General features: G+C 35.7%; 1 protein-coding gene across 7 annotated transcripts in view; it reads left to right on the forward strand.

Annotated features, from left to right (window-relative positions):
• The window catches only part of ANKS1B (ankyrin repeat and sterile alpha motif domain containing 1B), a 440,891-nt gene that overhangs the window by 305,758 nt on the left and 121,202 nt on the right, over window positions 1-13,931 (forward strand). The window contains exon 1 of one of the 7 annotated variants that reach the window (XM_083852395.1): window positions 10,596-12,860. The exons of the other annotated variants lie outside the window; for them this stretch is intronic. Within the exon in view, the coding sequence (XP_083708521.1) occupies window positions 12,810-12,860 (51 nt within the window). The 5' untranslated portion in view covers window positions 10,596-12,809. Of the gene's footprint in view, window positions 1-10,595; window positions 12,861-13,931 lie in introns of those variants that run through there. 7 annotated transcript variants of the gene reach the window in all.

Raw genomic sequence — 13,931 nt, forward strand, 5'->3', positions numbered from 1 at the left:
CCATTTGATCAGGTATAAAGCAAATGAACTGGAATCTCCCTGTTTTCCTTCACCAACAGATTTGCTATGACTGCCTGCACTGCAGTGCAAAGGTGTGATTTCAGATTTCCCATACACCTGCTTGCCCAGTGAAAGTTAATTTATCTTTCACAATAGAATTGTTGATAGGTGTTGAATCGATCCTTATATATTTCTTAGCCCATGAATCATTTTCATCAGCAATTCTTTACATGTCTTGTGGTATTACAGAAATCCCACGTGGGGTGCCTCACACCTCATTTACCATAATGCAGAGCTTCAGCAGTCAGCTGTGCCTTTCAAGGGAAGTGTTAGGGGTGTAGAGGATGCCCTGTAGTTCAGTTGCAGAATCTTTCCCTGCTATTGACAATGCCTGAACCAGAAATGATTCAACTTTTGTTTAATATACCAACAGAAGTCTTGAGCAGTCTTATTTAAAGTCACAGTATTTTAAAGCTGAACTAAGCTGATGTGTAATGCATGCCACAAAGATCCATGGTGCATGTACCAGAATCACTTTGCAGAAGACTGAAAGCAATGCTTTACCATTGATGATGAAAAAGAAAGAATGGATACTGAGAAAAGATGGAGAAACATATGGATTTAGCAGGAGTCCACAAGAGTCAGGACTCTTTGACCCTAATGTAGATGAGTTCACTGTAAGCGTAATGACTCCTTTTCTCACTCCAGTTGTTAAGGTCCTCCAGAATGTAATAACCTGGTTACTTATGTAGTTGACATTATACTGATAATTTTCCATAAGCCATTTTGTATTGATGATACCAGACTTTAGATATTTCTACAAGTTCATAGAGTTGATGCAGTGACCTACTTGCTTGTATTCCTTCTGATAAATTTGGGTATAATAGTGATCACTTTACTGGGGATTACTGTTGCTTAAAGGTAGCAGGTAACCATTTTCTATTGAAAACTTCTTCAGAATATAGATAATGATACAGAAACATTCTAAGCATTTCTACTTGAGTCATTTTCTAGTTTATCTGACTTTTTTCTTTGTGTGTGACAATCTAGGTCTTTTAAGTCTTTTAACTGTTGAGATGTGTACAAAGTATGGTAATTTGGTTCTTGTTTGTTTTGATTACATTTCTGCAAATTAATTTCTAACTTTTTTATAGGTGTATAGCTATTAAGTTTTGATGATATGGATGATGTATGGTATGCTTGCTGGCAGAAAACTGACACTTTCTATGAAATATCATATCCTTACCACTGAGGTCTTTTTCAGTTTCAAAGATGAGAAAGTAAAGCTATGCTAGATTAAATTTCATGTTTATAATTAACAAGCAATATATTCATTGGTTATTGTAATATTTAAGTTCAGGAATATGTAGATAGATAATTTAGTAATTCTACCCTTTGATATAAGTGTATTCGTTTATTATCCCTGGTATTGTGTAGGTGCTCTCCAAGGTCAGTGGAGGAGAATAGCTACCTCCAGAGACTAATTATCCTTTGCTAAAGTTATTACTTTTTTACACTAGAAGCCTAGCCTTTATGTGACTAAAACTGGGAGAATTTCATCCCACCTAAAGTTTGAAAACTCAAGAGTATGATGACAATCAACATCTGTCATAAGCCAAGAACCTGTGAAATTTCCATTCCTGAAAACCCAAACCCTCTTTTGTGTTAGCCAGTTACTCCAATGAATGTTGGGGTGAAGACAGGAAGCTGCTGTGGATAGACAGCTTTCAGCTATCTCTGCAGTACACCTGATTTACAGCAAATACATTCCCTAGGTATGTCCACATGGAAAGTTAGTGTGGAACAATTTATGTACTGTAAAATGGCATTTTAACTTAACACAGACTCTTGATACACAGTATCGCAGTCTTTAAAGGCATGCTGTAGCACTGTTGGTTTATTTTGTTATGGTTCTTTTGACCTCCACTGTTCAAAGGCTACTATATAATGGGAAATAAAAATTGCACAAAGCAAATATACAAATTCCATGGTACTCTGTTCCAGCAAAATATTGCCTCACTACATCTTGGTAGTGATCTCTAATGTAGTGTTTGGGGATGAGAGCAATGTTTGCATCATAGCAATGACTAAGTGTTGAGTAATAGGCCAAAACACTTCTGAGCTCTGTGAGTCACCAAAACTGAGTGGTGTGGAGATCCTCTGGGCTGATTTGGAGGGGAAGGCATGACGTATTTCAGAATGTTTCTGTATTCCTATAATCATCTTTAAGTGACCCATTAGTTTATTGCAATTCTTTTAAGTTTCTACTACATCAAATTCATCATATACATTGAGCATAGAAATGTTCTTACTTACTAAGCAGGCAACAGCCAGAGGGGTTTGAATCTGTATGCTTTTTGAGGTTGAATTTTCCAGGGGTTTTGATTTGGAGATGATTTTGAAGGGTAGGAGGTTTCTTCCGAAAAGATTTGAAAGCAAATTGTCTTATTTCCGAAGCAAAATACTTCCACTCAGTAAAACGTCTTGTATAGTATAGCTGTGGGGAGATTTCTGAGTTTGAAAATTGATACCTACTAAAAAAAAAAAAAAATAGTACTGTTTGGTATTTGTGCAACTTTCATGCTAACAGTATATAAAAGGTTTGTGGAAATTCTCTGGTCAACATTTCTTGCTATCAAGTAGTATTCACAACGCTGAAGTTTCAGTTTTCTTCCTTCTTATTTTCAGGTCCCTTAAGTATACAAGCAGACCACATGAGCCTTTTAAGAGTTTAAGGAAAGCAGTTAGGTTCAGTGTATGATGCAAGTCTGTAGGTATTGGAAAGCAGTAAAGGTTGTTTTCAGGTTGTGGACGTAAATAGGATACAGTAGATATTGATCAAGTTAGAGAATATCTAAAGAAAGATTTTAACAGAGCTAGTGATACTCAGACTGACATTGCTAACTAGATATGGTTAGGGACAGTCCTCTGAAATGTAGTGACATGACCTGACTTTTATCTGTTCATCAGAAATCTCATTTTTACTCCTACAAAAACAGGTGATCATGTCCAAACTACCTATTGAGAACGGTCCCTGGAGCAGGCTGTCTTGTGAACTATGCCCCAGAGAGCGCTAATTGGCTATCCCAGGGAGAAGGTTATCAGTTAATTAACGTGGATGATCAGCAGTGTGGTGCCTGAGCTCACTCCCTGGCTCTGTTCCACTGAGCAGTTTAGCCATAAACAGAGGTATCCTTTCTAGTGTGAGCAGCTTTTCTCTGCAGGTTTCAGGCTCACTAATGGGCATTTCTGATTGATCCAAAAGTAGGTTGTGATTTAGTCTCATTCAGTGGTCCGCTTCTCTCACTTTGCTTCATAACACAAGTTGATGGGAGCAGTGACAGAACTTAGTGTATAGGACGGCAGGTAGAAGATCGGCATATACCTCATTCTCTTTCATGCAGTCTTACTGCATTTTTGTTATAAGATAAAGAACTTCTGAGCAACCAAGCCAAGTAATCTGGTTTTGTATGTACAGAATAAAATGCACTGACACACAGTCACAAATCACATTCTACAGGAAAATAAATAAATTAATTAAATATTTGAATTTATATACAGCAACCTATCAATTCCAGATCTCTGATCTTTTTCTCTTGGGTGCAATGGGTGAATTAGATTTGAAGCAGTCTGTATTTGTTTTTATGAGAACTATAATTCTTTCCTTCCCTGCTGCACAAAAAAGACTGTTTTCCCAGAAGAGCTTTGTGAGAAACACTGAAAAAAATACGAATCTGTAGCCCCAGCTGTCAGTTCTTGTTCATATTCTGCCTCAGTTCTCTCTCCTGTGCTATAGTGGTAGGTCAGTGAAGATATGACTCTTCTTCCATCTGGATGCTTCAGAGCAACAGGTCCTTCCTGAGCTGGGAGGAGGCAGATGCTTACCCCTTGAAGTTTAATACATTCATAATACATTACTTAGCTGGGTTCTGCCACCTGTAGTATCAATATTCATAGGCAGACTTGTTTTCTTTGGACATAAAATACTATTTACATGTCAGTAATGAATATATAGGATTGTTTTATTAAAATCCTCAAACAACCAGAAGATGCACTGGTTTTTGCATCTTGAAGGAATATTGAGAAACACTTACAGCTTCTCATTTTAATTACTCCAAGCATTCAGCAGGTATCATTCAGAAGTTGGTCACAGCAACAAGAATTGATGCGACCAAATGCTAAGTCCTATCTTTATAAGTTTGGACAAATGAATCTTTGTGGTAGGGTGATACACCTGATTCTACCTAAAATATTTGGAATAGATTGTGAAGTTTCTTGCATTTGCAGACTCTACCGTGCTATTGAACACCATCAAAGAACAGTCTACAGAGTAATGAGGGGAGGGCAGGTATTACAGAAAGCATTCAAAAAAGTGATCAAGAAAAAGAGCACACCTGTTCTGGAAGGGAAAACATCTCTCTGGACCTGCATGAGAGCTTACTGTAAGAAGTGAAACAGAGGGCTATCGAAAGTAATGAAGCCACCAGACAAGGTATTTTGCTTTTTAATGTCATGGTTCTTATGGGTGTGTGTTTTTGTGGGAACAGATGTCATATTTTCTAACTTCAGCAGACAGTATCCAGGATACTGTATATTTTTTCATTAATGTCTCAACCAACCACCTGCAAAAGTCAACCACAATATTCTTTGTAGTTGTTTTCTTAGTTTTACATTTCACTTTAATAAGCCGCTCTATTTTAATTTGCTGTTCAGACACAAGAGCTATGCTGGCCCCCAAAATTAATATTGAATTTTATTGTTGGCTGTCACCAAAAGATACATGCCATGCAGAATGTGAGTATTCCAGAGGAGAAACAGTAAGCATTAAATTCATTTACTAGAAAATAACTAGCCTACTTTGTGGCCTATCTAGTAATTACTATTAATGATTAAAGAAGGTGCTCGGATGATGGCACTGGAATAGCTGCCTATCCTGTTTTCAGTCTGTGATTACTTTGTTGGCTGCTTCACATTATCAAGACTTTTTCACTGTGCTGGTTTAGTAAGTTTGACTTTTATTTACAGTATTTGCTAATACTGAAAACTAAAGCTTGCAAGGCCAAGAGGTCTTCCACATCTTCTATAATTGATGCTAACTAGTGCAAGCAGGACCTCCTGGATTAGGACTGAGTGCAGATTTGCAGTATCTACTGCTGTAGCCTGACATAGCATTTGGTCCTCTAACAAGGAGTATTCCCAATAAGGTGACTTATCAATAGTACGTGTTAGGTTCTCAGAGGTTCTGAATCAATGTTGCTCCACTGCCAACTTATCTTTCACATATTGCATATTTAAAACTTGATGAGAAATGCATTACATTGAATATTGCTGTTAACCCCCTCAAACCTTTCATTTCTTTTCAAGATATTGCAGTTGAAAGTGAGAAGACATTGCATATGGTCTTACAACAGAAGGAAGCCAGAGGAGAGGTCAGCTGCATAGCCACTGAACTTCAAGAAGAACAGAAGAACAAGGGATGATGTCTTCCTCCTTTTATACAAGGAGTCTTGAAGGTAGCCTGGATTGAAACAGTCCAAGAGAATAAGTAAGGGGAAGGTAGTAAACAAGAATAGGATATGAACCCCTTTGACTTTATATAGAGATTCCATGTTCAGCATCTCAAAACAGTACTGAAAAAGAACAGGGACCAATAACATCAAAAAGAAATATTACAGAAGAAGGTAAGCTAGAAAGAGAAAATCATCTCCTAAACTCAGTTTTTTGAAGAAAGAAAACACTTAGCAACATTCATAGCCAAGTTGTCACTAATCTTGTATTGTGACTGTTCCTGGTCAAGTGTGCTGTATATCAAATCTGAATTAGTAGATAAGCAGAACACTTCTGTCTCCTAAAAAAAAAAAAAAAAAAAAAAAAAAAAAAGGTGGAAAAATATTTTCTTCAAAATGAAAGAGTCTCGTCTGTTATCCAACAAGATATGCAAAAATAACATGCCTAACAATCCCTTCTTCTCCAACATGATATATCCTGATATCCTGAGAGGATACTGGTTCAGCTTTCTGAGACAAGCTCTGAGAGCCTTCTAGAGGAATCTGCACCCTTTGGAAGGCAGTCTTTCAAGTCCCTGTACCACTTCCTCATGGTCTCCTCTTATTAAAACAAAAATACAAGCAACAACCTTCTTTCTTCCTTCCTATCATACAAACAGAAGTGTCTCCATTTTAAGACACTCATGTTGCTTTAATATGTCTAGCTTTTTATATATGCCAGAGAATGGTACCCATGTTTGTCCCGTCACTCTGCTTTTTTGCCAACATGCCAGAGTGAAGTTACTGCCTGCCTGTTTGCCACGTACCCAGCATACTGTGGCTGGCTTTTCCTGAGGGAATAAAAGTGTTTCAAGATATCTTCATCTTCTAGTTCTTAGAAACCTCATTTACCTTGGACTATAGGAATGACAAGCACAGGCTCACTCTTTCTGTCTGAGTTATAGCATCAGGACTGCAACAAAACATGAAGAGGGAAGCACAGTTTTGCTGTTAGTGAGCAAAGACTAGTTTTTCTCTGAAACCATTCTTTTATTTCCATAGGCTGCTTGCCCTTCATGTTTTCTTTCTGTCTTCCATTGGAGAAGTAGGTGTGAATGAGTGTAAGTCATCTATTGGCAAATATTCATGTTATGGTGTATTCCAGGGGTGAATCATGAGACTGAATTATAGGGCAGTGATGAATTAAAGAAGCTCTCAGTGTTTTCAAATTTTGGAAATCATCAATTTTAATATTGAACTTTGACCCCTTCATAAGTGTCATCTTTGAAGTGCGTTGCACTGCATTTTCTCTTTCTCCCACTTGCTCTCTCTGCTCCAGAAATGTTCTGCCTGTTTGACATACCTGATACCATATCTATTCCTCTTCCTGCGCTGCTGCCTCTCAGGCCATTCTCAGAATCATCTACATGAATTACGAATGTGAATTTAAAAATTGCAAGCACTGAAGTAAAAAATATTCAAATAAATTGTTTTTAATACCTACTAATCCAGCTGTTCCACTTTACAGCTGTATGTAATTGTCCCCTGTAGACTTGAGAGAGAGCTGTCTTCTCACAGTTTCTTGGGCAGAGGCAGAAAACATTAAAAAGCGCTAATGTGGACCATTATCCCCAAAGTTCAAACTGAGCTCCTGGCTCTTGGAACAAACTTCACCCTTCCCCTGGAGAATGTCTTAAACAGATTTCTTTTGGAGGCAATTCACAGCTCCATCTCAAAGCACTGTCACATTAGCCATTTGTTTTTGGTTAGGGTGGAAATATTAGCAAATCTCCAATTTAAAGGTTGCTTTTCTCACTCAGGTTTCTTTCTGTCTCTAGTGACTACTCAGCAACAGAAAGCAGTTTTAGTCAGGGGTTAAGCGATCTGTGCCCAAACCACTTCACTGACTGTAGGTCTAAAGCCATACTGTTGGGCTGATGGAGTACATCTTCTTGGCCCTAGGCTGCAGGTTAAGGTTTTATGCTAAGTTAACAGTTTCAAAGTTTGCAAGTAGTTTTTCTATACATTGTCAAATTGAACAATTTTTTTTTCCATTGCTGCTTTGTGGTGTTTGCACAGAGATCTCTGACCATACTGTTTATCCAAATATATAGTGCATATTGATTATGAGCTAATAATCAATCACTCTGTCATTTTACTGTTGTGTTTTATGTTTTTTTATTTTCTTCCAATAAATTGTTGGAAAGCTAAAAGCAAAAGCATTCTTACAATAAACTTTTTGCACAAAGTTTATTTTCTTCTCTTTGCACTGTATGTCATGGAGCATTCTTCCAGTAGTTGTAACAATGCTGATCTCTCTCAAAAATTATAATAAAAATGGAAAACAATGTAAATAAGCCTGATTGTATTTTGTCATATCTAAAAATGTAAGTAATAAATTTGTGAGGAAGGATGTGCACATTGCCTACTATGTATGATACTATTCTTGCTTAAAGTATTTTTACTCTTTCTTCACAAGCTTAGTACCTCATATTGGTTGGTGATGACTAGAGATTTAGAAATAACTCTCAGTGAATAATGTATTCAGTTAGTTTCAGCTCAATTTCTGCATGTGATTTTGTCATGAACATCTTATAATTTTCCTAAATTCATGAGATAATTTCTATGAGTAAGTTTTAGTGTATATACTGTTCACGATTACAAATATTTGAAATTCAACATCTAAGCTGTTTTAAAGAGCTTTGATTGGATGTATGAGTCATATACTATTTTTCCAAGACTGGTTAAAAGAAAATTACAAAGTTTATTAGTAGTCACATTTACAGGTTCAAAATTTATTGTGCTCTTATTCTCCAATACTCATTTTAAAGGTCCTTTTCTGTGGACTATTCTGCTATTTGAATCCTTTGTCTGAATAGGAACATGAAATTATACTTAGAATGAGTCCAAACACAGCCAAGGTAGAGTCACAATTTTTCCAAGTAAGTATTTATGGAAATGCTTTTCAGTTAGCTCTCTCTTATTAACTGGCCATTTCAAATGTGCTTTGACATACTTATCAGAAATTTCTGTGAATTCCCCTGGAAGGAGGACTTTATTTAGAATGACTTTATAATTGAAATATTTTAATGATGAAAAATGGTGGAGGGGGATTTAGAAAAGCTCATTTGCAAGTTTTAGGTATTTTGCACTGTGGTTAGGGAAAGGTACTAAGTCTTCTTTAGTGGCTGAGTTTATGTGATCAACATTGCATTGCATGCTAGCCCAAAATATCTGATGCAACTAAATATTCTTTTTTTTTTCTTTTTTTCTTTTTTTTAGTAGTAGTTTGCTTACTCTGATAACATTAAAGGAACCTGAACTAATACTTGACTATGATAGAGTTAAGATGTACATATGTTTCTCATACTGTAACTTCTATAACTAAATCGTCTTTCTGACATATGAGTAATTATACACAATGATTAAAAATTAAAGCTCTGATTCACTAATACCCCAAGGCAGCTGTTCTGTTTTGCTGATACATCATGCTGAATTAAGCTGGTCACTTTTGACCTGTTCACTTAATTCATACACTCCCTAATGGAATGAAATACTTTATTACATTTTGGTTGACCTGCCCTTTACCTCTAATAATTTGTGGAAGAGATAGAAACAAACAAAAACTATTGATTTCATGCTCCACAGCTGTGTAGAGGTTAGTATAATTTAAAAAGAAAGTTAGATATAAGAATATGTTTATTAGTATAGACTCTCACTCCTGATGTCATTAGAGTCAAATTTAATACATAATAAAATATAATACATACAAAACTCAGAACATGCTTAAATTCTTTGTAGAGTTCGAGTTTAGAAGCATGTAAGAATTACATATACTCTGTGATTTCCACTAGGAATTTTTGTGCTCTCTGGTAACTAAAAACAACTGTATAGTAGTCTCACCAGAGGAAAATTACATATATTTAACAGAAAGTTTTAAGTGTTCAAATGAGTTTATTCAACTCAATTCACTACTATGTAAGTTTGCTTCATCAGAAACATTTATTCATACATCTTAATTGTCAATAATAATTGTAAAGACTCTTTTCAAGTGGCATTGCTAGGGCTACTTTTATCAGCAAGGTGATTAGTAAAATGGTATCTTGCATAATATCCGTTAAATTTACTGAGGTTAGTATATTTTAACCTTCATTTCCATTCACTTCTATACTCTTAGGCAGAAAATAACAATGTGTTTCCAAACCTTATAACCAAATACTGCGTTCAGTTATATTTTCTCATTTCAAAGTAACTATTAAATTTCTGAAGAGTGATTCTGGAACTACATGAAAGTAACTGAGGGCAGAGTATGTCCAGAGTTTCCATGAAGTTCTATCCCTCTCCTGTTTGTATATTTTAATTGTCTGGTTTTCATTTCTAGTTGTTAGCAGATGTTCCTTCTGGCAACCTTACACAAAACTATGAAGGTGTCCCTAGTAAATTATTGTCTTGAATATACAATAGACACAATTAAATGAATGGTATTTTTCCAGAGCAATTCCAACACTTAGAACAGATAATGCTCTGACAACAAACACTATCTTTAGAACAAAATGAACTTTTCTATTTTGCCCTTTGTAGAGATGTGCTTAAAAATTTAGCAACACTATCTAGAACCAAAAAGAGTAACTACAGCTTTCTCCTTCTCTTACTATGTAAATTAATTTAACAAAATACACAAGGATATCCCTTATGTTTTATGATGGCTTGTTCTTCTGCCTTTTTTTCACGCAGAGGGACAACCATACCTTACATAGGATCCCAGCAGGAAAAACACTAGAAATTCCTGGAAGCCCTGCCATCTGTTGGAGCATAGCAGAATGGGAGCTCTCAAATATGTAGGAGTTTTTGGTCCATCACCTCTTCTACACTTTCTGTAAAGAACAGAAGATAACACACAGCCCTCCATTTGAATTTTGGGTAAGCCCCTTTAACATAATTCTTATACAAGGATGTTGCTGGCTTACCTGAGGCCCTCTGAGATCACCAGCTTGTGATCATCATTATTTTACTATATTAAGTAAAAATAAAGTAGTGAAGATGTAGCAAACTAAATGGCACCAAATAAACACAGGTTTTGCAGTTTGTTTTCATGTATGAGCTTCATGTCCTCAGACAATAGCTAAAGATCATTGTTATTTATCAGTACACAAATTTTGTAGCATAAAAGAAATATAAAGGTTATTCCTTCAGCAACTGAATTTACAGAGATAGTATACTACTGACAACATTTTAACGAATAGGGAAGCTTTATCAGGTATTCCTTGCCTTCCATATAAATACCCTGTGTCTGTTTCCTTTTTCCATTTTTAAAAACAAAGGTGAAACAGACTGGAGAGGCAGAATTAAATGACATGAAAATATTTCCTGTGCAGTCCCTTTCACTCTACTGCTTTAGACAGATTATCATAGATATCAAGATAACCACTCTTTTTTTCAGTCTAGATAAAGAGACAGATAAGGCATATTTGTTACTAAGGACGATACAGATTTAAAATAATCTTCTGGCAAACGGCACAGTGAAATAGGAGTAGAAAGGTCACATTAGACAGCATCTGGGTGGATTGTGACAAGGAAGAAATGGAGATGAATGACTAGTTTTAGATTAAAGATTCTCAGAAGAGTCTTACGGTAGAGTAATCATCATTGCAAAGGTGATTAAAATAGCACGCTTAGTCATGTTGTATCCACTAATCTGGAGATAGCACATTATTATACAGTGCTTATTCATGTATGTAGTGCATGAAGGCAGATCTGCAGAATTTTGAAATGGTATATTCCATTTGGCTTGTGAGTCAAGTGAAGATTATGGAACACCCATTTAATTGCCTCTGTAATGCCACAGCTGCAGCATGTGTATTTCTGCATTCAAATATTAGAATCTACTTTTCTAGCTATTTTAGCTCATTTTACCTTCATTCTCTTCACTCCCTGCTAAACCAGCTGCCCAAGGCCTACAGTGAAAAATGGCTTTCTGCAGTCTTCCGGAGGAAGATGAGGTGCCTCCTGCATCCAGCTGGACTGCAGTAAATCCTCCAACATTTCTTCTCAAGAGGAGAAAAGCTTCCATACTCTGACTGAAGAAAGCGTTGCTGACATTCTTAACAGGCCAATACAAACTAAGCTGCTCATGAAATCTTCCTAAAATATTTTCATCTCATTTTAATTAACATTTATGCTATCTAATCTATCCAGTCATCTCTTTTAATTCACAGAACTAATTCCTCTGATTCATAATTAGTTGCATGATATGAAATTTCATATGAAAAAATGCAGCATGCATACTGGAAAATTCAGATTACCACACTGTTGTATTACTTGTGGCTTACGTTATTCCACATCAGTTTTACAACTAGTCTTTATTCTTGGTATTTCCCGAACTGAGTGGATTCCAGTTTGCTTGTTCTCCCTGAAAAGGCAAGGTTGATACTGAACGTCCTGCAGCCACTGAGAAATCTAAGAAAACAGTTAAGTATTAAAAGAGATCTTCTCCAAATGTCTCCAAGATGAATAAACTATCCCACGTGCACATTTTTATCCACTTTATGTTCATATTTTATTGTGCACATGGAGACTAATTAAGGCAAGAAATTCATTTAACTGAAAGTATTACCATCATAAGCAAAAAACAGAATCTGAGAATGAGAATGCAAAACAGTGAGACTGTTTTATCTCTGATATTTTAAATTTTTGAATTGATAATGATCACAAAACTAGAAGAAAATGATCAACATATTTAGCCAAAAAAAAAAACTATAAAAATGAAATAATTAGAAAAATATGTGCACTTTCATAAGTTCAATACTTCCATTTCTTGATTAATCAAGGCAATAGTTAAACATGGAATGTAGTCTTAGTGGGAGCTGTAGTGCCTGGTGTAGATGGCTTTGTGAAGCCCTAACCTCTTGGTTGTTTACAAGAGAGTGATAAACAACTTACCTAGCAAAAAGCAATATAGCCTTATTGCACTCTGCTTTCTTTAATTTATCCTACCAAGAAGTTGTATATGTTGGACAGGACACATCCCCAGTCTGGTGAGATTATGATGCTGCTAGTCACTGAACTATGGTGTACTGAACTGTGATGCACAGGCAAAATTGAAAAGGTTCTCTGGTAAAAAAAGGTTCTCTGGTAAAAAATTAAAGATAACCAATTATAGAAGATTTTTTTTACTCTTTCATATATGATTCTGAGTGATATTACCTGTTCCTCATTCTTTTTTTTTTTTTTTTTTTTTTTCATCTGACACAAAGGAAATTCTGTTGTAGTGCCTAAAGTGCCTAGGTAAATGATTCCTCAGTTGTCATCGCTCTCAAATCCCTTATGATACCCAGAAGATTTTTCAAGATTATCTTGCATAATTTCACTAATGAGGTGATTTCACTAATTTCACACAACTGCCTACAGAACAAAACTATAGAAACTAGTTGAAGGGCTTTTTATGTGTGTGTGTGTGTATGTGTGATATGTTTCAAGCAGTGTTTCTTCCTTGTTCCAGTTTGGGCAACATATATTGATTAATTACAAATTCAAATAAGTTATGGTACAGACTCAGATTTTTATGTCCTTTCAACCAAAGAAATAAAACTATTACTGACATTTGCTAGCCCAAGGATATCAGCCCACTGTGAGGAGCTGTGCCAAACCTGATAGCATCCAGAGTAAATAGGCAAGATCTTTTTCTCTTCTTCCTCCTCTTCATCTGTGAAATGTATTCAACTCAAACAAGATATTGGCCTCTTCCCAGGGGATCCAGAACTTCATATCCCTAGAAGCTAATAAGCTTCTCTGTTCAGCAGCAGTATCATGAATATTATTCAAGAGTCAAGATACTGTCTGTTCTGCCAGAGAAAAGAAGGCTTTTGCCAGATCTTAATCATGAACCATATAACCTAATATTCTATGTTTAGAAACTTCTCTTCCAGATGGAGTACATTTCCGTTTTTCATGTTAGGATTTCTTCTACTCAGTTGAACTGTTTATGTTATTCTTTCCTGTTTTTCCCTCCATTTCTCTTCAAATAAGACTCAGAATTAGTCAATACAGTTACTGTAAAAATTCAAAATCCTTCTCAAAGTTAAGTCTCTCATTTGGAATATGTAGTCTGCCTCAGGGTAAAAATCAGTATTTTTAGCTACCGTAGTGCCATTTTTCCCAGATGACTCCAAAAATATATCTGAAATTATTTTATAAGTACTCTGAATGTTCTGTCATTTCCTTTTATTTGAGGAGGCAGTAATTTTGTTGGATTCACACTGCAAGGTTACATTTTAGACTTTGCACTGATAGAAAACAGTGAAGTTTTGAAAATGAGAAGTTTGAAAGGCATTGTTCCTTAGAGACTCTACTGGCAAGAAAAGAAATCATAAATCATTATTGCATAATTGTAGGGGCATATGAGAAAAGAAAAAAAGTTCAATAAAACTCCAAGCTTCGTAAAAATGT

The sequence above is a fragment of the Anser anser genome (genome assembly GCF_964211835.1).
Source record: "Anser anser genome assembly, chromosome: 1".
Taxonomy (NCBI): Eukaryota; Metazoa; Chordata; class Aves; order Anseriformes; family Anatidae; genus Anser; species Anser anser.